This window comes from Psammomys obesus, unplaced genomic scaffold, assembly GCF_907164565.1.
Source record: "Psammomys obesus unplaced genomic scaffold, mPsaObe1.curated_primary_1811, whole genome shotgun sequence".
Classification (NCBI taxonomy): Eukaryota; Metazoa; Chordata; class Mammalia; order Rodentia; family Muridae; genus Psammomys; species Psammomys obesus.
Window position 1 is genome coordinate 35,743,636 of NW_026596040.1, and position 23,570 is coordinate 35,767,205.

General features: G+C 44.4%; 1 protein-coding gene across 1 annotated transcript in view; it reads left to right on the plus strand.

The window, feature by feature from the left end:
- Positions 1–23,570, plus strand: part of Dym (dymeclin) — a 276,645-nt gene that overhangs the window by 228,347 nt on the left and 24,728 nt on the right. Inside the window, exon 16 of the mRNA XM_055622878.1 lies at positions 1,979–2,092. Within this exon, the coding sequence (XP_055478853.1) occupies positions 1,979–2,092 (114 nt within the window). The remainder of the gene's footprint in view (positions 1–1,978; positions 2,093–23,570) is intronic.

Below are 23,570 nucleotides of genomic sequence, written 5' to 3' on the forward strand. Positions count from 1 at the left end.
TAGATAGATAGATAGATAGATAGATAGATAGATAGATAGATAGATAGATAGATAGAGATAGAGGTAGGCAGTCCCTGCCTATGAATGAATGAATCAGTCAATCAATCAATGAAGTTAGGACAGACAAGGCTATATAGAGAAACCCTGTTTATGAATGAATGAATGAATCCAGGACAGCCAGGGTTATATAAAGAAACCTTAAGAATGAATAAATGAATGAATATAGGATAGTCAGGGCTATATAGAGAGACCCTGTCTCTAAATAAACAGAGAGAGAAAGAGATAAAAATAACTGTTGATGTGAAGAGAGATATTTCAGAGAAAGCATGTAAAGGTTTTCAAAATTTTGTATACCTATTTCACATATGAAATAGAAGCCATGTAGAAAACAACAGAAATGGGAAAGTTTTTTAATTTTCTTTAAAAAAAAAAAAAAGTGTGTGTATGTATTATATGTGTATATATGGTGATCAGATGACAACTCAGAGAATGGGTTCCCTCCTTCCACCATGTGGGTCTCAGAGGTCAAATGCTGGTCATCTGGCGTGGTGGCAGGCGCCTCACTGAGCTGTCTCACCAGCCTGATGTTCAGCCTTTAGAAACAAACGTTTATATTTTTGAATGTCTGACTATAATCACTGTTACCCTTCTGAGTGAAGAGGGTCAGCAGCCTTCCTGAGCTGTAACACTGTGGCTTTAATAGTACTCTGTTGGAAAACAATGACGGCATTCCTTGTGGTTTGCTAGACTGGTAGTGGGCGTGGATTTTGCAGAACTCAGGCTTGAACACAGGACTTCACACAAGCTGTCCAGCATTCTAGAACTAAGCTACATCTCCTGCTCTGCTTTCAGTTGTTTTTGGCATTTATTTTGGTATGTGTGTTTATGTTTCTGTGTGCTGGCATGCTTGTGTGGAAACCAAGTGTGAACCTTGATGCCATTCCTCAAGTACAACACCTTTTTTTTTCTTTGTTTCTTTTTTTCTTTTCTGAGACAAGGTCTCTCAGTAACCTGGAACTCAGCAAGTGGGGTAAACTAGCTGGCCAACAAGCACCAGGATCCTCCTTGCCTCTGCTTCACTAGCATTGGGATTATAAGCACAAGCTACATCTGAATTGATGTGAGTTCTAGGAATTGCACACTGGTCCTCAAACTTGCAAGGCAAAATTCAGTCAGTATGACATCCCTATCCTGCAGCTTTTCATTTCCCTTACAAATGATTAGTGATCTAGAAAGGGACTATGTTAGCATCTTACCGCATAGGTCAGGCTGTGTGGTGACATCAAACGGAAGCTGGCTGTTGATACCCTGGCGATTGGGGATAAGAATGCAGGGGTCTCTTATTAAGCTTGGAAATTGACACCTTGAAGATTTCTGCTTTCCTTCCTACCTTCTGCTCGGCACTCCTCCATAACAAAGAGCAAATAGAAAATGGGCAAGCTGGGAGGTTGCAGCATCAGGATTATTAGCAGCCAGAATGAACATCCTGCCGTTCAGGACCAAAAACCTTGTAAAGAGAGGTCAACAGCCAGTGGTCAGATAAAGCAGGTTCTGGGTCCCTTTAAAACTGGAAGTTGGAAGGCTTGACTTCATGTGAGGAAAGTGTCACCAGAAATACATTTGAGATAACTGCATGGTTAAACAGCATATGCCCTGGGTATCACACACCTATCATCCCAGCTCCTTGAGAGGCTGAGGCAGGAGGACTATAGAAGTGATTGATAAACAATAACTTCAGGGCTGGAAAGATGGCTCAGAGGTTAAGAGCACTGGCTGCTTGTGCAGAGGGCCTGGCTTCAGTTCTCAGCACCCACACACTGGCTCACAACCTCTGAACTCCAATTCCTGGGCATCTGATGCCCTCTTCTGACCTCCATGGACACCTGGAATGCATGTACTGCACATACAGAACGTGCTGGCCTAACACGTAAAATGAAATTAAATAAATCTTTTTTTTAAAATGGCTCTTTCTTTACAGGTGATCTCCTTCTTTAGCTCAAGGCTACTGCAAGCTGGAGCCGAGCTGTCAGTGGAAAGAGTCTTGGAAATCATTAAACAAGGGGTCGTGGCGCTGCCTAAAGACAGACTAAAGGTAAGCCAGCTAGAGAATTGCCTGTGACACTGGCTGTTGATCATTTGATGCACATATCAGCATCTAGCAGGCATTACTCAGGCTCAGGCTGCTTAGCAGTCCTCATATGTCAGAGGGCCTAAACACCCCCTCTACTCTACTCTGATCCCAAAACCACAGTTCAGAAGAGAACAGCTAAATATTCCTTCCCATCCCTGTGTATCCCATGAGTAACTGCTGCACACTTCATGAGCAACTCTCAGTGCCTCTGCTAAACACTCAGGTGCCCTATGAGCAGGACACCAAGCCCTCAAGGTGTGGGCCTTTGAAGAACATTCTGCATCCAAACTGTGCCGCTTCTTGCAGTAGGTGGCTGAGGTTGTCAGTGGCCCCAGAGATGCTGACGCTTGCAGCAGCTCATAGAAAGCTCTGGAGCACTGTTCTATGCCTCTCGAGAAGTCCTGTGTACTTGAGTAGCTTCTGTTTACCCTACCAAACCTGTCAGAAATAAAACCCTGACTTCAGTAATACTGATTCAGTATGAAAAACTCAAAAGCTCAGAAAAGCCTGAGGATGCACAGTGAAGGGAAACCACAGAAGCTGTAAGGTTGTCACCATCACCATCAAGGACCTGGTTTGCCTGGAGCAAAGTGGGGGTCCAGGAGCATCTGGCAAGGCTTCAGCTGAAGCCCAGCTTCCTTGCCACAGCCTAGGGCCAAGGCCTTCAGAGTTCTGCTGGGAAATACCACAGTGAGATCCCAGCCCCTACCCCACTCTAAAGAATAAAGGAGAAAGTGTTCAATGACCCGCAGAGAGTGGCTCAGGGTCTACAGACACTGGTAATGCGTCGTAAGAAGCAGCCAGCTGTTCTCTGGACCTTGTGTAAGAGGCAGAAGGAGCAGCGTGACCCTCCGCAGTCCACTCCGGACTCTGTGGGGAAGAACATGAATCCAGGGAAGCAGGGAACAGGCTGGGGTCCTCTTTCCAGAAAGAGAGGACAAAGCTACAGTTGTATGACCTCCCATACTCTGCATGGCTTTACCTCTGTTTCCTTCATTGATTTGGTTGAGTGTATTCTTTAAACAAAATTGAAGCCCAAGGTAAGTAAGTGAATAGCGAAAGAGGGGCTAGCCCTTTTATTTTTTACTGTAGTTTTTTTATTTGACACAGGAAATGTATCTATTTACATTTTAATACAAGTGTGGAGTCAGATCAGGGTCGTGGCATTATCTGTCACCTCAGACGTTTGCTCTTTGTTCTGGGAGCATTCACAAATCCTCACTACAGCTGTTCTGAAATAGTCACTTGATTAGTGCCAGCCATAGCAGTTCTCCTGTGCTAAAAGTTGTTCACCTCATATTTCCAACAACGTTCCTCCTCCCACGCGCCCTTGCTAGGCTCTGGTAACCACTGTTCTACACTTTCTGCTTCTCTGAGATACGTCAGTGTGGCGCAGCCACATATAAGTAAGAACATACAATGTTTGTCTTTGTGTGCCTGACTTATTTGCATCTTCCATCCATGTTGCTATAAATGACAGAATTGTTTACAGTTGTGTAATATTCTGTGGTGTGTGTATACCATGTTTCCTTGTTCTTTTGCTCATCCACGGTGCCTGGGTTGATTCCACTTCATAGCTATTGTGAAGAATGAGGCTGAAAAGTGAGAGTGACTATTGTAGATAAATACTTGAGGTGGTTTGAATAGGAATAGCCTTTAGCCTTGTGTTTGAATGCTTGGCCCATAGGGAGTGGCACTGTTAGGAGGTGTGGCCTTGTTGGAGGAAGTGTGTCACTGTGGAGGCGGGCTTTGAGGTTCCAGATGCTCGGGCTATGCCTAGTCTCCTTCTGCTGCCTGTAGATGTAGAGCTCTCATCTCCTTCTTCAGCACCATGTCTGTCTGCATGCTCCCAGCTTGCCGCCATAACAATAAAGGACTAAACCTCTGAACCTGTAAGCCAGCCCCAATAAAATGTTTTCCTTTATAAGAGTTGCTGTGGTCGTGGTGTCTCATCACAGCAATAGAAACCCTGGCTAAGACAACTCCTAATACAGATTGTTGGCTGTCTTGTTAGGGTTTATGTTGCTGTGATAAATTACCATTACCAAAAGCACCTTCGAGAAAGGGTTTATTTCTTCTTACAGCTTGTAAGCCATCATCCAAGAAAGTCTGAGCAGGAACTCAAACAGGGCAGAAACCTGGAGGCAGGAGCTAATGCAGTAGCTAGGGAGGAGTGCTGCTTACTGGCCTGCTCCTCACACCCTGCTCAGCCTGCTTTAAAGTTACCTAGGACCGCCAGCCTAGAAGTGGCACCACGCACACTGAACTGGGCTCTCTTAGATCAATCATCAAAAACACACCACAGACCTACCCACAGGCCAGGCCTATGGTGACATTTTCTCAACTGAGAGGCTCTCTTCCCAGGTGACTAGCCTGTGTCAGGTTGGTGTAAAAGTGACTGGCACACTGAATCTATTTCATGTTTTTCTGGTACAGCCTCTGTATTGATTGCTTCTGTATTGTGCGAGCCTTTTTTAATCTTCTGACACTATTTCCCAAAATCCTGGCAAATGTAAATTGTCAGTAAATCTTAGAACTTAAGTGCTACAAAAATAATGATGCTGTAAGATACTTTTCTAAGTGTTTTTGTAGCAATGACCTGTTCCTGTTGCCACCACTGCTGTCTAGTGTTCTAGTGCAAAGTTGGGCCCAGCTATTTGCATCAGCAAAGCAACCTTTTTCCAGGAGATATTTTCACCCTGTGCTAGCCTGAACTGTGATGAAGAGACCCATATGTTAGTTTGAGATCATGTTTAGCATTACACTAGTAAGCCCAAATGTGAGACAGAAAAGCAGGTGTAAATGTGATTTATAGTAAAGAGCCTGTAAAACACAAGAGGTAAGCAGAGGGAGGGTGCATGACCTGAAGAAGAGAGGATCCTAGGAGATAGTGTCCACCCACTCAGGGTTGTGTCATCTTTGGATGGAAATTGGACCAAGAATCCTCCTATTCATTTTGAGAATGTGTGTCTTCTTGGCCACTTCATGAGATGAACCTATAGCAAAATCCGGAAGCATCATGTGACCCGAGGGCTCAAATCCATGGCACTGGAGAGGTGGGTTAAAAGAAGCCCTGTGGGAGCTTGGAGGCGGGTCTTCATTGGTAAATGCTGGCTGCACAGGGGGAAGATCCACAGCACCCATGTAAAAAGCTGGGCTCAGAGACATATGTTCGCAACTCCAGTGCTGTGATGGTGGAAACAGAGGGATTCCCCAGAGCTCATTGTTTAACTAGTCTGGCCAGATTGGTGACCTCCAGATTCAGCAAGATACCCTGTCTCAAAATGAAGGTGGAGGAGCTGGGGAGGTGGCTCACTGAAGAAAGTGCTTGTCATCCCAGTGTTAGCTAGGATGGGAGTTCCAGTCTCCAAGACCTACATAAATGTTGGGTGGGCGTGTGGCTACCTGCAGTGACAGCCTCCACAAGGTGCCAATGCAGTATCCTTAGAGCAAGGTGGCTAGCTAGCCTGGCTGCATCTGTGAGCTCTGGGTTCAGTTCAGAGACCCTGCTTCATGAAGATGATGGAGAGCAGAGGGGCAAGACTCCTGATGCCAACAGCACACATATGTATGTGCACACACATACATACACAGAGAGACACACTTGCCCTCATCATGTACATAGACACACATGTGCATACACACACAGTATTATGATGCAAGGCTGTACAGAATTATACCAAAGAGTTCTTGTGATTCTTTGAGTCCAGAATTCTGATTTTTCTTTTCCTTCTTCCATGCAGAGTTTTGCAGAGCAGTGCCCTATTACCATCTGATGTTTTTACTCTGGGACTCTAGACAGCTCACATCCCCTAAGCTTCTTCTCCCAACCTCCTGGCCTCTTGCCCCAGGCAGCTTTACGTCTGGTTCTCCCAACCTCCCTGTATGGATTTGCTCCTGTAGCTCTCTCATCTGGACGTGCAGGTCCCTTTTCACCTTCTCTGCCATCTGCATGTCATTCCCTCTTACCTTGTCATTTCACGTATTCATATTCTGAACACTCCTTGAAGGCCCTGCTAAATTTATGAAGACTTTCTTTTTATTCTTGTCTCTCTCCTTAAAGTGCCCAGAGCACTTTATTCCTGCGTCTTGTCCTCTTCTGCCCTGTTTTAGATATATACTGTCTTCAGTCCACCAGTAGCTCATCCGTAGCCCCTGTTGCCTAGCTCAGTCCACAGAATGAGTGGAGGCATGAGCCACCCGTGCTCTGTGCTCTTTGGAGGAAATGGGGGTTGGTTAGCATCTAGAAGTTAAGGAGTCAAAAATTTTGCACCTCTAGATGTGCTTTTCAAATTGTACTCTGCCGTCTTCTGGAATCTTCCTGTCTGTAGCTGCCTCTCTCTGTTCTCGGTGCTGTCCTAGACACAGTGGATACCACAGTGGACAAGACAAATGAGCCCTGCTTGCGTAATGCTGACAGTTGTGGCGGAGATGCATCATAAATTAAACATGTAAAATAAGTGCCATTTTAGAAAGTGGTAACTAGTAGAAAAGTCAGGGGGAGAGGAGGGTTGACAGCGTTGGGGGTGGGACAGAGTCCATGCTGTTCTTGTGGCTGCTGTCATTTGTGCATTTTATTTTTACATAATTTATATTTACAGAAAAGTAACATTAATAGTACAGTTCTCTCTCGGGCAGTGCTTCCTGGGTCCATGCTGGGCACAGGCACAAGTCGTAAGGAGGGTACTTGGGGCTGTGTAGCCAACCGGTCTGCCCATTAGTGAGCTCCAGGTGAGAGCTGTTCTCACAGAAAATAAACAGCATCCTTGATGGTGACACCAAGGTTGTCCTTTGGCCTCCACATGCATGTGCACACATGTTCATAACACACATACTTGATGATATTCATAGTCATTCTTGTCTCAAACCCTACAGTTCACATTACTGTTGACGAAGCCACAGGCCTTCATTGAATTTGCTGTCGTTCTCTCCCTGTAATCTTTTCCACCCCAACCCGTTCTCAAGACCCACGCGGTTACCTATTGCATCTTCTTAGTCTCCTGTTCCCTGGTCTCTTTTGTGTGTAGGTTTTTCTTTCTCCTGGCTCTGTTGAAGCTGTGTATATGTGGCCAAGGCCGCAGAAGCATCCACAGTATGGTCAGGAGGTGTGTGGATCTGCAGGGCTCTTCTCCTGGTGTGGTATGGCATCTCCAGGCTACCCAGTGAAGCATAACTGTTTGTTTCTTTGGAAATGTAACTATCTTGAGAGTGACACTTGTCTTTTTTGCTGCTATCTCATTTCTCCTGAGAGTCTGGCCTTCTGATTTTACCATCTATCTGTATGTCGGGCTGACAGCAGAGGAACTTACCACTGCGGTATTCGCCAAGTGACAACTTTGTAGTTCACTCTGTAGGTTTTAGTTCAGTTTTCCTTTTGCCCAGATTTCTCTAGCTTTAGCCAGTGAACTCCTGGGGTTGATGCCCCTGTCCTTCAACATATCCCACTGTATTCTGTGTACTATGGAATACTGCAGATTAGTCTTGTATCTTCCGGGCCCCAGACCCCAGATCGACTGGGCACTGGACCACCTTTCTGCACCTCCCTGAGCCTCCTCCCTCTCCTCCATCAACAGCTAATGCATTGTGCTCTGAGCCCCGCCCAGCCACCTTCCCTCTTGTTTGTCTCCTCCTGATATGCCTCAGCCTCGGCTCCTTTCTTTCACCTCACTCTTGCTCCCTTCTTACACTTGCTGCAATGCCTGGTTTGTTTTCTAGTTCCTTTAACAAGCACTTTTCACCCAAGAACCCTTCCATGGGCCATAGAAATTAGTGAAGCTTGACCTATAATATTGACCTCAGAGCAAAATGAATTACAGGGTGCAAGCCGTATAGCCCTTTTATTGTACCGTGCTCAAGAAGAAATGCTCTTTAAGACAGTCACATATACACGAAAATGTAGCCTTTTCATGGTTATAAACAGTATAGAAATTAGCTGATCTGTGGGGGCTCCAGAGAAGTTAACCCTTGTTTAGAGTAATATACTATTAAGGCCAAGGTCACGAGTAAATTCTTTAAGCCAGACAGATACTTTTGTTCTGGAACATGAAAAAAAAAAACAAAACTGTACCCCTGGGCTCAGCTTGCCACCACACTCTGTGGCTATAGAGGTTGGAAGATGGATGGTTCCATTTAAAAACAGAAAACAAAACAATCCATCACCCATACTAGAGGCAAAGCTGAAGTTACTTGCAAGTAGTGAGTCATGCTCTGTTGCTGTAAATGAGAACCTGTCATTACCACAGATGCTACTCGGAAAGGGGGCTGTTTAGCTTTAGAACCAAGCCTTGCCCCAGTCATTTTAATCATCTTGAGGGAAGTAGTGTGTACAATAAACCAAATCACCTGAAATCTTGAGGGTTTAATTGATATGATACTGCAGTATCCGAAGTTGATTGGGAAAGCTGTGCGTTGAACACCATTGCTACCACGAGAGTGGTCAGTCATTCATGGGAGTTTGCATGTATATACACAACATTGGTATACAATAGCTTTATACATGTGATGTATTTGTAGGAATGGATTCCAATTGAAAATACTATTTAATAAGCTCTGTGGAGGTATAGAATAGTGTCTACATAGTGATTTATCATATATATATCATATATATGATATATATATATATTACATTAGATTTCAGTTTTTGACTACCTTGGCTTAAGAGAACCTTAGAACTTATGAATTTACTCATCAGCTAAGTAAATAACCCTGACATTTTGACATTTTCCTTTCATTGAAGAATGAAAGCTAAATTTGTAGAATTATTCTTCCAATTTTGGACAAGTAAACACTAAGATCTAGAAGCCCATGCATAGCACAGTAATTGACATTCAACCAAATAAAATAGTTTTCAATCAAATATTATTTGACATAGTCTTCTAAAATATTTGCGTAATAGTCTGTGTGGGAATGTGTACTCATTGGCTAAATCTGTATACAGTTAAACAGCTGGGCTGTTCAAAGTAAATAGATTACTATCAGTCTAAACATTCTCTTTTGACTGGTGTTCCATGAAGTCTGGGAAAGGCAGCCCTTACGTTTTCTGGACCTTCTTGCTTAAACAAGAGAATAAAGAGCCAGCTCTGATGCCCCTAGTTCCTCATTGCTCACCTGGGGTGTAAGGGTAGAATGCCCTTCACGAGCCAGCGTGGCTCAGGAGCTCCAGCTCTCTGCGTCCACATCTCGGCAGGGTCCTGGCTCCCACTTTGCTTATGGAAATGGAACAGACGTCATTCAGCCCCACGAGTGCTCACTGCCACACCACCTCACACAGGAGAGCATAAGGCTCCTGGTGCCCCTTCTTCGTGAGCTCAGTAAATTATTTGTGTCATTGGAGAATTAAGAATGTTGTCATGTGTAGCATTTGGAAATTAGGTCATATTTTCAAGGAAAATTTAATCAGAAGATAACTTCTCTTTCAATGCCAATAGGAAATTGTGGAATAACTTGATAAATCATAATAATTAAAAGTGGTAACCAGCTCACAGTAAATGAAGTTATTTTGTAGGCCAGGGGAGTATTCATCTATTTGTGTGAGCGTGGGCATGAGTGTGCCACAGTGCATGTGTGGCGGTCAGAGACCAACCTCAGCTGTCAGTCCTTGCTGTCTTCCTTGAGACAGGGTTTTCTTATTATTCGCTGATGTGCAAAGTGAGCTGGCCCTGCGCTTCTGACGTTTTCTTGTCTCTGCCTCCCACCTCCCAGGAAGATTAGACACTTGCACTAGTGTGTCCAACCGTTTTCTGTTCTGGAGACCTGAACTCAGTTCATCGGGTTGTACCGCAGGCTCTTTACCCTCAGCTATCTCCACGGCCACGAATGAGTGTTAAAGTCTTTGTTTTTTAAATGTTAAGTTTTAGAATACTTTCCCACATAAGGAGTTACACACACAAATCAATACATTGAAGGAATTTTATTAGATGTATTCATTTTATTTTATGTGTAAATGTTTTGCCTACATGTATGCATTGTATGCTTTTGAGGCATATTGTACAGATTTTTGGTTGGTTTGGTTGGTTTGGTTTTCAAGATAGGGTATCTCTGTGTAGCTGTGGCTGTCCTGGAACTCAATCTGTCCTAGAACTCAAAGATCCAGCTGCCTCTGCCTCTCAAGTGCTTGGATTAAAGGCATGCGCCACCACTGCTCAGCTAGTTTATAGATCTTTAATATGGACTCTAAAACTTCCGCTTTCTCCTGTTCGTCTCTTCCCCACTGTCACATCTGTCAGTTACCTGATTTCTGTAATGTTCAAATAGTACATTGTAACATACAAGTGTGGTTTGGCTGTTCTGCTCAAGCTAGTTATTTTACCCTACTTGAGCACAGAATTGCTGGACATCCTTGAGAGAAAAAGGTATGTGCAGCATCACCCAGCCCTCAGGAGAGGAAGGGTGTACCCTAGCAGAGGTAGCTAACAAGAGGGCAGGTTACCCTGTGTGTCAGATAGATGGTAGCGAATCACGTTCTGGAAGGAAGATATACCTGGACAAGGCAGGGAGAGTGAAGGGGAAGCCTGGGCCTGACCTCATCTGTCTTGAAGGAAGGTAAGGTTTCCATAGGCCGAGGTAAAGGAGAAACCTAGGCAAAGGAAGTCTGTGAGAGTGAGATAGTCCAAGGCGTGTTTAGCTTCAAGTTCAACAGAATCAACTGGACTCATAAATTCCCATGAAGTCAATGTGTCTGTCACTTAATGATACAATAAAGTCCTTAGACTAGTACCTTTCAAACTTTTTTGGCTGCCATTCCCAGTTAAACTCATGCACACACACGTATTTGCATCATGTATAGCAATATACACATTTTCATACAGTTGTGTAAAACAGTACTCACTGAGTACTGGCTGGTTTTGTGTTAACTTGGCACTAGCTAAAGTCATCAGAGAGGAAGGAACCTCAGATGAGGAAATATCTCCATGAGATCCAGCTGTAATTTTAGTGATATTTTCCCAATTCATTAATTGTGGGGGAGGGCCCAGCCCATGGAGGGTGGTGCCACCCTTGGGTTAGTGGTTCTGGGTTCTGTAAGAAGCAGACTGAGCAAGCCAATAAGTAGCACCCCTCCACGGCCTCTGCATCAGCTCCTGCCTCCAGGTTCCAGCCCTGCTTGCATCCCTGTGCTGACTTCCTCCAGTGATGGACTGTGAGCTGGAAGTCTAAGCCAAATGAACCCTTTCCTCCCCAACTTGTTTTTTGGTCATGGTGTTTCGTCCTAGCAATAGCAACCCTACTGAAGACACTGAGTATGATGGACTCATAATCTTATATCTTTTTGAATTGCTGGCCAGGCCTACTAAATTGATTTAATGATCGATGCTATTTAATGTCTTAGAGTTTTAAGAATGTATGCATTAAGAGCTCAGTTTTAAAGTGTGGTCCTTAGAGCAGTGAGGTGCACGCCTCACCGTTCTGCAGGAGCATGCTCAAAATGCAGACCATGACCTGGTACTGCTCTTGCAGGAGAGTCAAGTTCGGTTCCCAGCAACAACATCTGTGCTGTATGTGCACACCCCACATTCGGGAGGTGCTACCACTCTCCAAGGCACCATTCCTGCACACTGAGAGAGAAGTACTCGGGTAGGGATGGCTCAGTCAAGTAAGTTCGATCCCTAGAATCGGAATAAAGAGCCAGGCATGGTAATACATGCTTATTCTCCCAGGGCGGAGAGAACAGAGACAAGATGATCCCCCAGGGTTTGCCAGCCTGCCCTCCCCTACTTAGTAAGTTCTAGACCAGCAAAATACCTGTCTCAAAATACTAGGTACAGTTGTGGGGGTGACTCAGTGAGTAAGAGCACTGCGGCATAGGCGTAAGGACCTGAGTTCAGATCCCCAGAGCCCACGGAGAAAGCTGAGTGTGGGTGCGTGCACATGCCTGTAAGCCCATAGTGTTCGGACATGAAGACAGGAAGATGGCTGGGCTTGTTGGCCACCAACCAGGCTCTGGATTCAGGAGATCATATCTGCAGGGATAGAGTAGTACATGCAGCATCCTCCTATGGCCTCTGTACACACACACACACACACACACATGCGCGCGCAAGTGGGGAGCTGCTGAGCAACAACACCCCAAGTTTTTCTCCTGCCTTCACACATGGGCACACACACAAACATACACACACCCAAAACGGGGTCGGGAGTTTTAACCAAACACAGCTATATGTCAGTTCCTCCAGAGAATTCCTCAAAGCAGGGACTGCAGGAGAGCACTGTGTACAGTTACGATAGGAGCACTAGACACACGTCCATCCCGCCTTCTCTCAAGGACAAACCCAATACTGCTGGCCTCCAGCCAGGAAGATTTTGAGAGGATGTCACCTGCATACTTGTAATTTCAGAAATCTTGATGACATCTTAGATTTTGAAAGACCCCTATCACACGGTCACCAGTTCTCTGCCCTTACCACAACTAGGGGGATGAAGGCTGGACTGACAGACAGCCTTGATGGAATTAGAGGTGTTTCGCCCTCCCTCCCTCATTAGACAGTGTTTTGTCGTCACGAGCCTTAACAGGTTTATTTTAAAAGCTTTCTTTTGCATATAATTCAGTATAACGTCACAGTTCTCTTAAACATAAACAAACAATAGTGAACGTCATTGCTGACGTCCAGCTAGTGCTGCTCACGGGCTTGTAGATATGGGGCCCTCCACCTGGAAGGCAGGTGACCCCAAAGAAAAGGGGCTCCTCTTGGAGGCGGAGCCTTACAGGCTGCCCCTCCACCGTGTCTGCCCTTCAGACTGGTGGGGACCCCTCTTCTGTCTTCTCTGTTGTCCGCCCTCCAGGTAGACTCATTTATAGCTTTGGCTCTGAGCTGCTCATGATGAAACCATGATTGTACACCGTGTTCTCCTTGTACCTTTCCCCTCCTTTTTTAATTTTTTTGTTTGTTTGCTTGTTTGTTTTTCGAGACAGGTTTCTCTGGTTAGCCTGTCTGTGCTGGAACTCAGAGATCTGCCTGGCTCTGCCTCTGAGCGCTGGGATTAAAGGTGAGCGAAGCCAAGCACAACCTTCCTTTTTCCCCCCACTCTGTGATTCTGAGAGGTGTTTATGTTGGTACGCAGTGTTTCTTTCCGCTGATGCCGTGACATTACCACATTGAATTGTTGGCAGTTTAGCCATTCTCATGTTGGCAAGCATCTATATGTTTCTAACTTTAAACTTCTAAAAATAGAAAAAGTTAAGTAAATGAAGCAAAACTACACAAAACTAAAAGCAAAGAGAGAGATAATTCAAATGTAATGGAACTCGGTCATCACCAAGAGTGCCACTCTCTCTCAGCCAGATCTGACTGACAGCAAATGGTATGCCCTGTGGCAGCAGAGTGCAAAGTATTTTATATTATTTCTTATCATTTTGTTATTAGTTTGTTTGGAGCAGGGTTACTGTGCAGCCTAGGCTGTTTGGAACTCTCCACATAGACCAAGGTATTCTTGAATGCTCAGACCTCCCAATTCAGTCTCCTGAGTGCTGAGATTACAAGCATGCACTGCTCTGCTTCTTTATAATCTTAAAAAGATTATACCAGGTCATAAATCTCAGATTTAAACTTTGAAATAATTGATCTTGGGGGCTAGAGAGATGGCTGAGCATTTAACAGCACTTACTACTATCACAGAGACTTTGTTCAGTTCCAAGTGCCCACATGGTGGCATACAGTAATCTATTGTTCCAGCCCCAGAGAGACCACTGCCCTCTTCTGACCTTCATGGGTACCAGGAACACGTGGTGCACATATATGCATATAAGCAAACACTTGTACACATAAAATAAAATAAATCTTTAAAAAATTATATCAGACAAATGTGTTTGCTCATCACAACCCAATTAAATTAGGAATCAACAGTAAAATAATTGAGGGAATATCCAGATATTTGAAAATTAAGCAGCATGCTTTTAATGAGTCAAAGAAGATATCACAAAGGATCATTCTGGCCTGCATGAAAATGAACACATACTTACAAAAATGCCTTTATTCAATCAAGCCAGCATTACCTCAAAACCTAAACAAGAGAAGACCCCTCTGAAAACATCAAGATCAGTGTCTCTCACAAACAAACCCAAAAATCTGTGAATATTAGCAAATTAAATTCACCAACATACAGAAAAGATTATAGACCATTAAGACAAGATGAAATCAGATTTTAGCAGGGGCTAGAAATGTAGCTCAGGAAAGAGAGCATTTGCTTAGCATGCACAAACCCCCGGGTTCAGTCCCCAGCACTGAGAATGTACAGGAGAGGAGGATCATCCTGAGCAGCAGAGTTCAAAACCATCCTGATCTACAGAGACCCTGGAGTGGAGGGGGCAGTGGGGGTGAGCGATTGAAAGTAAAGAAGTAAAACTATCTTCATTTGCAAAGGAAGTGATCCAGTGCACAGGATCTGAAGGGCTCCACTGTACAGCTGCCAGAGCTGGTAAATGAATGTAAAAGGTTGTTGGATATGTAGAAAACACTGCATATTTCTTTATGCTAAAAACAGTGTTTAATGAACAGTGACATACTCAGGAGTGAGCTTATACATATGTTCAGTTTCTATGGTAAGCTGCTTCCCGCAATTGTTGTCATCAATTTATACCTCCATTAACATTGTCTAAAAGTTCTTATTTTTGTCAACAAAAAGGATGCCATGCCTCTCACTGTATTAGTCTAGTGAGTATCAAGAAACTTCTTGTGGCCATATATAACTTTCATATTCTGCTTCTTAGAATTACTCTGCCTCTGACTTCTAGAATTGCCAGCTAAAACACTGCTTGCCTTTAGACACGTATTTAATTACCCCTCAGCACAGGCATCCGCTGTCATTCTCTCTCACACTTGGCCATACCCTCTCATTCAAAGCCTTTTCCTGTGTCCTCTGAGCTGGGCACTGTTGGATAGCAGTACTCGTACTTTGGTAGGTTCTACTTCCTGTCCTCCTCTGAAATGCCACCTCCTACAGAAAGCGCAGACAGAACATTTAGTCTCAGGTCCTTGTTTACCGTTCCTACCATTTGTATCCCGTGCTGCCCTGTGTGCGAATGTGCGCGTATGTTTTCACTTCTCTTCATTCCGGGTTCCTTGCTGTGCTTTCTGCTTCTAACCCTATTCTGATTTCTCCAATACACTGCCTTGCACGGAAGAGGCACTCACTAAATATTGCTGTATGGTTGAAAAAATCAGGTTCAAAATTAAGTCTCTGCTTTCACATATGGTGATCTGAGAACCAAACAGTTGATAGTCCCCACAGAAAACCACCACAGGGTGTGAACAAATAATCCAGAACTTCACTACTTAAAAGAACTGGCCAGTGAGTGAAGTGGACTACACTCATATTTATGAGAAGGGAGATACGGGCTTTATACATTCTATGTCCACAACTTCTAGCCTGGACCCAAGTATAGTCCAAGTAGTCACAACAGGATAATGAGGGCTCTCAATGAAAAACTCAAACTGTTCCTGGCCTGGGAAACCACACAAGTCAACCTAAGAAACGTAAATACTGAGGAGAGGAGTAGAATCCTGAAAGGCAGCCGGGAGGGTCCAAACTGTGTTCCTCCAAATGACTGCCTGAGTCCTGAACAGTGTGTGAGACACTGACTTAAAACAGCCATTCCAAAGGCCAGAAATCTGGAGTAAGACTGAAAGCCGCAGCCCTGCGGAGCGGAGGAGTGGATGCAGGCAGACTCAGGAAGGAGCGGGTGGGGAAATAGCAAGCTGTGTTCTTGTCTCTGTGCCCTTTTGAAAGCCTGGTCTAACTGTAGTCTGCGCCCACACGGCAGAATTGGGGAGCACATGGGTCAGTGACGTCCTCTCTGGCCTAGAGAATCATTAAAGGGGATATGGAGTCTGTAAACACTGAGAGGCATGGAAGAACTACAGAAAAGAAAGAGGAGCTCCTGAGACCCACAAACATGGCTGGACCTTGATCCACACCTGCAGAACCAGCTCTTACTTCCCAGTTAAGGATGGGGGAGGGCCACCAGAAACCAGAGCCTGCTCAAAATACGGAGACTCTCAACAACTTAACATTAATTTTATTCAGGACACAGTCCAAAATTTTCCGACATCGAAGGAATCAAGAAAATGGAACACATTCTCTACATAAAAGAAAATCAATTAAGTTCAACCCCAAGATGAACCAGATGTTAGAACTTACAGACAAGGATTTTTGAAGTAACTACTAATAACTCTTCCCCATTTTTTTCACAGATGACACATGTTTTCAATGCATGAAATTTTCAGTAGAGAAATGAGATGTCTTAGGCAAGCAATGGAAACTATACAAAAAACCCAAATGGAGGAAAGACAGAGGTTTGCAGATATGAAATGCTAATAGCAAGCAGTTAGGTAAATCCAGAGAACCTCATGTCAAGGTAGGTTGGCAACAAAACAACTGCCAAGCAGTGATGCAGGGCCACAGAAGAGGCCCACACGGTATAACACAGTGACCATCCCTGGTCTCATGGGCAACCACAGGTCCTCAAAAAGGCTGGGATGGACTCTTTAAAGTGCTAAAGGAAAGTGTGAATCCAGAATTCTCTGTCAGGTAAGGAAAGTCCTGACAGGTGAGCATGAAGTGAAGACCCTATGAGGTAAACGGGACTTGCTGGCAGCATTCCTACCTGCCCTGTAAGCTAAAGGAAGTTCTTCGGGCCAAACAGAAGTGATACCAGATGGGAATTCAGATTTTCAAAATATGAAGACTATTTATAAGAAATTATAAATGTCCAGATTACTGCAAGTTTTTCATTCATATTCTCATTCCCTGTCTTCTCTTTTGTTCTTCTAATATTACTTATGAATTCCCTAGGTTCCTAAAATTAAAAGTACTTCCACATCTTTCGAGGTGATAATGTTTGTAGATGAACTACCTATAAAATCTACAATATGAAGAAGAGGAGAGGAGGAATATGGTTCTGCCTAGTTATGAGTTCTGTGTTTTACGTGAGGCAGTATATTATCATCTTCATGAACATGATAAGTTACAGATCTATTTTGTAATCTATAGCCACCACTATGATATCATACAAAACCAAGTAACCCAAAAGATCAGTGAAATGGCTCTGCAAGTAAAGAGCCTTGCTGTGAAAGCCTCGTGGGCAGAGTTCAATTCCTGGAACTCATGGGAAGATGGAAGGAGAGAACCACCTCAGACTTGTCCTCTAACCTTCACATGCATTCTGTGGCACACACTCGAACACACACAGAAACATGATCGTGATGATGATGATGTTTTTTAAATGCCAACCAAAAAAGAGCACTTAGGTAGTACCACTGTCACCCCACCAAGGAAGAAGAGAAATGAAGAAACAAGAAGAAAACTGAAAATAAAATGACAGATAATAACTATTTAGATAGCCACACCCCAGCCACTCTTTTAAAAGGAAGAATTATCAGGGTGGATGAAAGAAGACAGAGCAGTAAGCCATCTGCAGAGGATGCACTTTAACTGTAAGAACTGGGATGAAAGTAAATGAAGAGGGGCTAGAGACGGCTCAGCAGTTAAGAGCTTTGGCTGCTCTTCCAGAGGATTTACTTTCAATTCCCAGCACCCACACAGAGACTCACAACCTTCTGTAATTGCAGTTCCAGAGGATCCGACACCATCTTCTGGCTGTCACAGGCACCAGCCACTCAAGTGGTACACGGGAACAAGACACACATACACATAAGAAAACAAGAACGAGAAGGGGAGAAAAGTAAATGGAAGAAAAGACAGCATGCAAACAAATGAGCAGGAAGCGCATATAGCCACTACATAGGTGTGAAAGAAAGCAATCGGCATCAAGTTCCAATGTGTCCTGTGGCAAGTGTGCGCGTCCCACAGCCGCACCTCAGAACCATGTAACAAGAACACTGGCAAGGCTGATGAGACAGATCTGCCCCTGTCGTTACTGGAGATTTGCACCCTTCCCTCAGCAACTGATACAAAACTAGACTAAAAAAAATAGCAACGACACAGGCAATCTGAACGGCTGTCAGCCACCTCCCCCTGATTGGCATTTATAGAACATCCCACAATGACAAATTCACTTTATTTTGAATGTGTATACCTAAGTATGCCCTATTTTGAGCTTTATGACTAATTTCCATAAAACTAGAATCAAAAATTGATAAAAAGCCCAAAAAGGCAATGAGTGACAGGAAGCTAATATATGGCTGCTTGGGGCCAAAGGAAACAGTGCAGGTACTCACATATGCAGGGAGTCAGAAGGCACCTCTAACACAGGGTGCCTGTTCTGGGTCTGTGTGATGGGCACATATTCAGATAAGGAAATTTATCAAATGAACACTTGAAACTAGTGGATTTTGTTGTGTGATAGCCTCAAGATGCGAGGTGGGGTTGCTCGGAATGTTTGGTCACTTCTACCTAGCAACACCACAGCCTCAGCTCTGAAATTAGAAAGCAGGAAAGCATTGCCCAGAAGGGACATCACTTTTCTGCAGAGCCACCATGCCACTGAGGGTGCCATGTGCCCGGCCACGGGAAGTGAAGACTTGTGATAAGGAACTAGGAGTGTCCTTCCCTGTGTACTCTCACACAGCCCAGCGCCAGTTCCTGTAACAATAGAAGCCATGTCAATACAGCCTCAGAAATGAGCTACTTTCCACTCAAGAAGCAGGCCTTCCATTCAGGCTGACAACCTGTGAGAAGGGGATGACAGCAGAGGTGACCTGCCATCCGCCACCTCTGGTGTCATGATTTCATGGTACCTTCAAGGGTTGTTTTATATGTTTTGTTTGGTCTTGTTTTTTTTTTTTTTTTTTTTTTTTTTTAAGACAGGGTTTCTCTGTGTAGCCTTGGCTGTCCTGGGTGACCAGTGTCCTGGTCACTTTGTAGACCAGGCTAGCCTCAAACTCACAGAGATCCTCCTGCCTCTGCCTTTCCAAGTGCTATGATTACAGGCATGCACCACCGTGCCCAGTCAAGGGTTGCTTTAAAAGCAAAATACACAATTCACTTTTCCATAACTGTCTTCAGGAAACACGCTCTGCTACTGTACTGTACTGTTACTATGTTTTATGTGATAACTATGTAAAAGTCAGATGTCTCCAGCGATTTTGCATTACTGTTGTCTCTAAACAACCAGCCCAGCAGTTGTGCTGCTACAACAGAGTTGTAAATTACTTGAAATTACAACTGCATGTTCCACCAAACACATTTCAGTAGTTTACTTTGGGTATAATCTCTGCAACATGGAGAGTAAATCAAAAATAGGAAGTGATTTATGTTGTCTAGAAGTAGAATGGCATGGCAGTTTTTCTTAATGTGTCTTCCAGACCCAAAGCTGAAAACATAATATTCTTCATATGATTGCAACTGTGCTCATATTTATGTTTAGAAGCATGCACTCACATAAGAGGAGGAACATTCTCCAGAATGCAAATGTTTCCTTGGAATACAGACTATTCCAAGCTAAGGGCAGGTTGTTTGTTGCTGGTTTGGCTTTGCTTTGTTGATTGTTTCTTCAGTTGTCACTGCTAGTCATAGAGTCGTGCCTGCCCAGCACCAACACAGGAGAATGGTGCTAACAAGCTTTAAAGAGGGTGGGGGAAGGGGACGACAGACTCTTCTCATCAGGCCTTTACTGCTCAGCCAGAACAGAGAGAAAATAACCATCGTGTCTTCCACTGGAAAGAGCACTTCAGCATCCCTAGCTTGGAACCCCAAGTGCCATCTCTTCTTTCCAACTCACAGCAGTAAATGTTCTGTATCCTTAATTTGGGAAAACCTATGGCATTCCATTGCATTACCCATGTGCCCCTAACCCCCCCCCCCCAGCCCCATCACAGGTAGATGAGATACCACTCCATAGTCTTACTCATGTCCTTTGTCAGTTTCCCAAGGAAGGCTCCAGAATGTGTACTCTGCTCTGACCTCTCCGGTTCCATGTCTCCTTTGCTACATCACGCTGTAGCTGTACTCCCTTAGCTCTATAAGGGCCGTGTTTGCTTATTTTTAACAATGCATGTCTGTGTGACCCTAGTCCTTGAATGAAGTCTGGATCAAGAGGGGTGGGGCCATGACTCCGAGGGTAAAGTGCTCACTGTACAAGCATCACTTGAGTTCAGAGCTCCAGGACCCACATAAAAAACTAGGCATGGAGCACATACCTATAGTCCCAGTGCAGGGCTGGGGTGCAGAGGCAGGAGGATACCTTAGGGTTACCAACCAGCCAGTGTAACTGAGCCTGGGAGCTCCAGGTTCAGTGAGAGCCCCTAACTCAAAGAAAAAGGTGGAGCCAGCAAGATGGCTTAGCAAGTAAGAGTGCTTGCCATCAAGCCAGACATCCTGAGTTCAGTTCCCAAAACACACATAGCGGAAAGAGAAAACCAATTTTTTTAAAAAAGATTTATTTATTATTTATGCAGTCTAAAATCTGGAAATCAATTTGGTGCTTTCTCAGACAATCAGGAATAGCACTTCCTCAAGATCCAACTATACCACTCCCAGGCATATATCCAAAAGATGCTCAAGTATACAATAAGGACATTTGCTCAACCATGTTTGTAGCAGCTTTATTTGTAATAGCCAGAATCTGGAAACAACCTAGATGTTCCTCAGTTGAGGAATGGATACAGAAATTGTGGTGCATTTACACAATGGACTACTACTCAGCAATTAAAAACAAGGAAATCATGAAATTTGCAGGCAAATGGTGGGATCTAGAAAAGATCATCCTGAGTGAGATATCCCAGAAGCAGAAGGACACACATGGTATATACTCACTTATAAGTGGATATTAGACATAATATAGGATAATCATACTAAAATCTGTGCACCTAAAGAAACTAAGTAAGGAAGACCCTGGGTAAGATGTTCAATCTTCATTCAGAAAGGCAAATGGGAAAGACATCAGAAGAAGGTGAAAATAAGGAACAGGACAGGAGCCTACCACAGAGGGCCTCTGAAAGACTCTACCTAGCAGGGTATTAAAGCAGATACTGAGACTCATAGCCAAACTTTGGGCAAAGTGCAGGGAATCTTACGAAAGAAGGGGGAGATAGAAAGACCTGGAAGGGTCAGGAGCTCCACAAGGAGAGCAACAGAACCAAAAAATCTGGGCCCAGGGGTCTTTTCTGAGACTGATACTTCAACCAAGGACCATTCATGGAGATAACCTGGACCCCCTGCACAGAGGTAGCCCTTGGCAACTCAATCTCCAAATGGGCTCCCTAATAAAGAGAACAGGGACTGTCTCTGACATGAACTCAGTGGCTGGCTCTTTGATTACCTCCCCCTGAGGTGGGGAGCAGCCTGACCAGGACATAGAGGAAGACTATGCAAGACAGTCCTGATGAGACCTGATAGGCTAGGATCAGATGGAAGGGGAGGAGGTCCTCCACTATCAGTGGACTGGGGAAGGGGCTTGGGAGGAAATGAGGGAGGGAGAGAGGAAGGATGGGATTGGGAGGGGATAAAGGTGGGGCTACAGCTTGGATACTAAGTGAATAAATTGTAATAAGTGAATTATATTTTTTAAATATTTTTAATTAGAAAAAAGATTATTTGTACAGTATTCTGCCTGCATGTGTGCCTGTGGCCAGAAGAGGGCACCATATCTCAGTATAGAGGGTTATGAGCCACCATGTGGTTGCTGGGAATTGAACCTTTGGAAGAACAGCCAGTGTTCCTAACCTCTGAGCCATCTCCCCAGCCTGAGAAAACCCAACTCTTACAAGTTGTCTCCTGACCTCCACATGTGTGCATGCGTGTAGTATTTTTGTATATGTAAATGTGAAAACTCATTTTAAATAACTAGGTAGAGAGTAATGGAGGAAGACATGACGCCCAACTCTGGCATCTGCAAGCACAGACATGGACACATGCACCCACACCGCACAGATAGATCTCACACACACCTGGAGAGAAGTATAAGGGATGATGGTAGGCGTAAGGGAGACTCCCACCCTGAGCCATGTGGAAATACCTTCTGCATTCCAGCTTGCTTGCAGCCAACGTCACTTTCTCCATAGGACCCTATTCCTTGGCCCTCGTGGGGGGTGGTACTGCACTCACAGAAATGCAAACCCAGAAGGAAGTAAAAGATACTGAGAGGAGCTATCCCTTGCTCCTGTTGATGAGTGCCTCGTGCTCTTGTGTGTCCAGGTCCTGAAAACATAATGTCAGCCTTCTCTAGCAAGGAGGCAGAGGCCAAAGCCAGGCCCCTGGCCTGCTTTGCTGCTGGAGTACCTGAAGGGTCTCGTTCTGGCTCTCTCCCTCCTGACTCATCACAGCCTCTTCTCTGATTCATGAGCTCAGCTACATCACAGCTATTCTGTGGCAGTCTCAGTATTGTCACCCTCAAGTCCTTCACTCCTGTCTCCCTCACTGCTGTCCCCATCCGGCTTCACAATTTGAGGCTGTCTAAACTCAGGCACATTCAGAAGAAACAGAAAACGTTTGAGTTCTCTTGGAATTTATTATATAAGAAACTCATGTGCTTTGCAGAATATTTACAAGGAACAGGTCTGGACATTAATTAGTGGTCTCAGATTTGCTTTTGGCCATTAAACTCAGTAGCCATTTGTAGCTGTTCTGCAAAGTACTGCCGACCACTCTCCTCAGATTGTGAAGGGGCTCATTTTCTCACAAGGAATCAGTCCTACTTTTAAATTGAGCCTGTTAGTTTTTCCAGCTTTGCCCATTTATAAATTACAATACCATGCATGGTTAATATGCATGTCGATTATTAAAGTTTGGGGTGATTCATAAGCGGCTGAGCACTAGTGTGGGTCTGGCCACCCTCCATTTACATGACTGGATAGGATCACACCCTGGATGAGTTTTAAGTAGCCCAGGAGCTTCCTGGTTCTTCTGGTCTTTTCTTTTTTTGTTATCAAATTACTTACCCTTAATAAAGCAGATTTAATACTGACTTCTTAGGTCTGCACTTGGAGTCTGCCCGCTCAGGGTCACCAAGAATATAAAATAGGAAAAGGAAAAAAAAATACAGTTTCTGGTTGTAAATCCATGGAAGAGAAAATGGCTTGTGTGGTTACAGAGGAAGCTTCGGGCCCACTGGCGCTGGCCCTCCTCCTCTGCTCGTGCATCCCCTCTCTGATGGATCGAGCCGGTTTGCTCTCCCCGGATCTCCAGTGCGTCCTTGGTGCTGTGGAGTGCCTTTGCCAAGGGGAGACTGATCAGCTCCGGGCCTCCCCACGCCAGCCGAGTCCACCAGAGTAGATGTTGTTTGCTTTATTTTTTATAATTAAGGGCCTGAAGCTATTACTTCAAACTTCTCCCTCCTCCTGCCTTCATGACTGTTTTATGGGGTTACTTTGTATACTTTCTAAGCAAGCCCAGAGTACATATGTAAATCTGTCAGGTTAACCTTTGACAGAAAATCATTCAAATTCGGTAAATATGTTTTTAAGTATATGCTATTTCCAGTTCTGAATTAACATGAAAGTTCAGGGGCTGGAGAGCACTGACTGGTCTTCCAAAGGACCTGGGTTCAAAT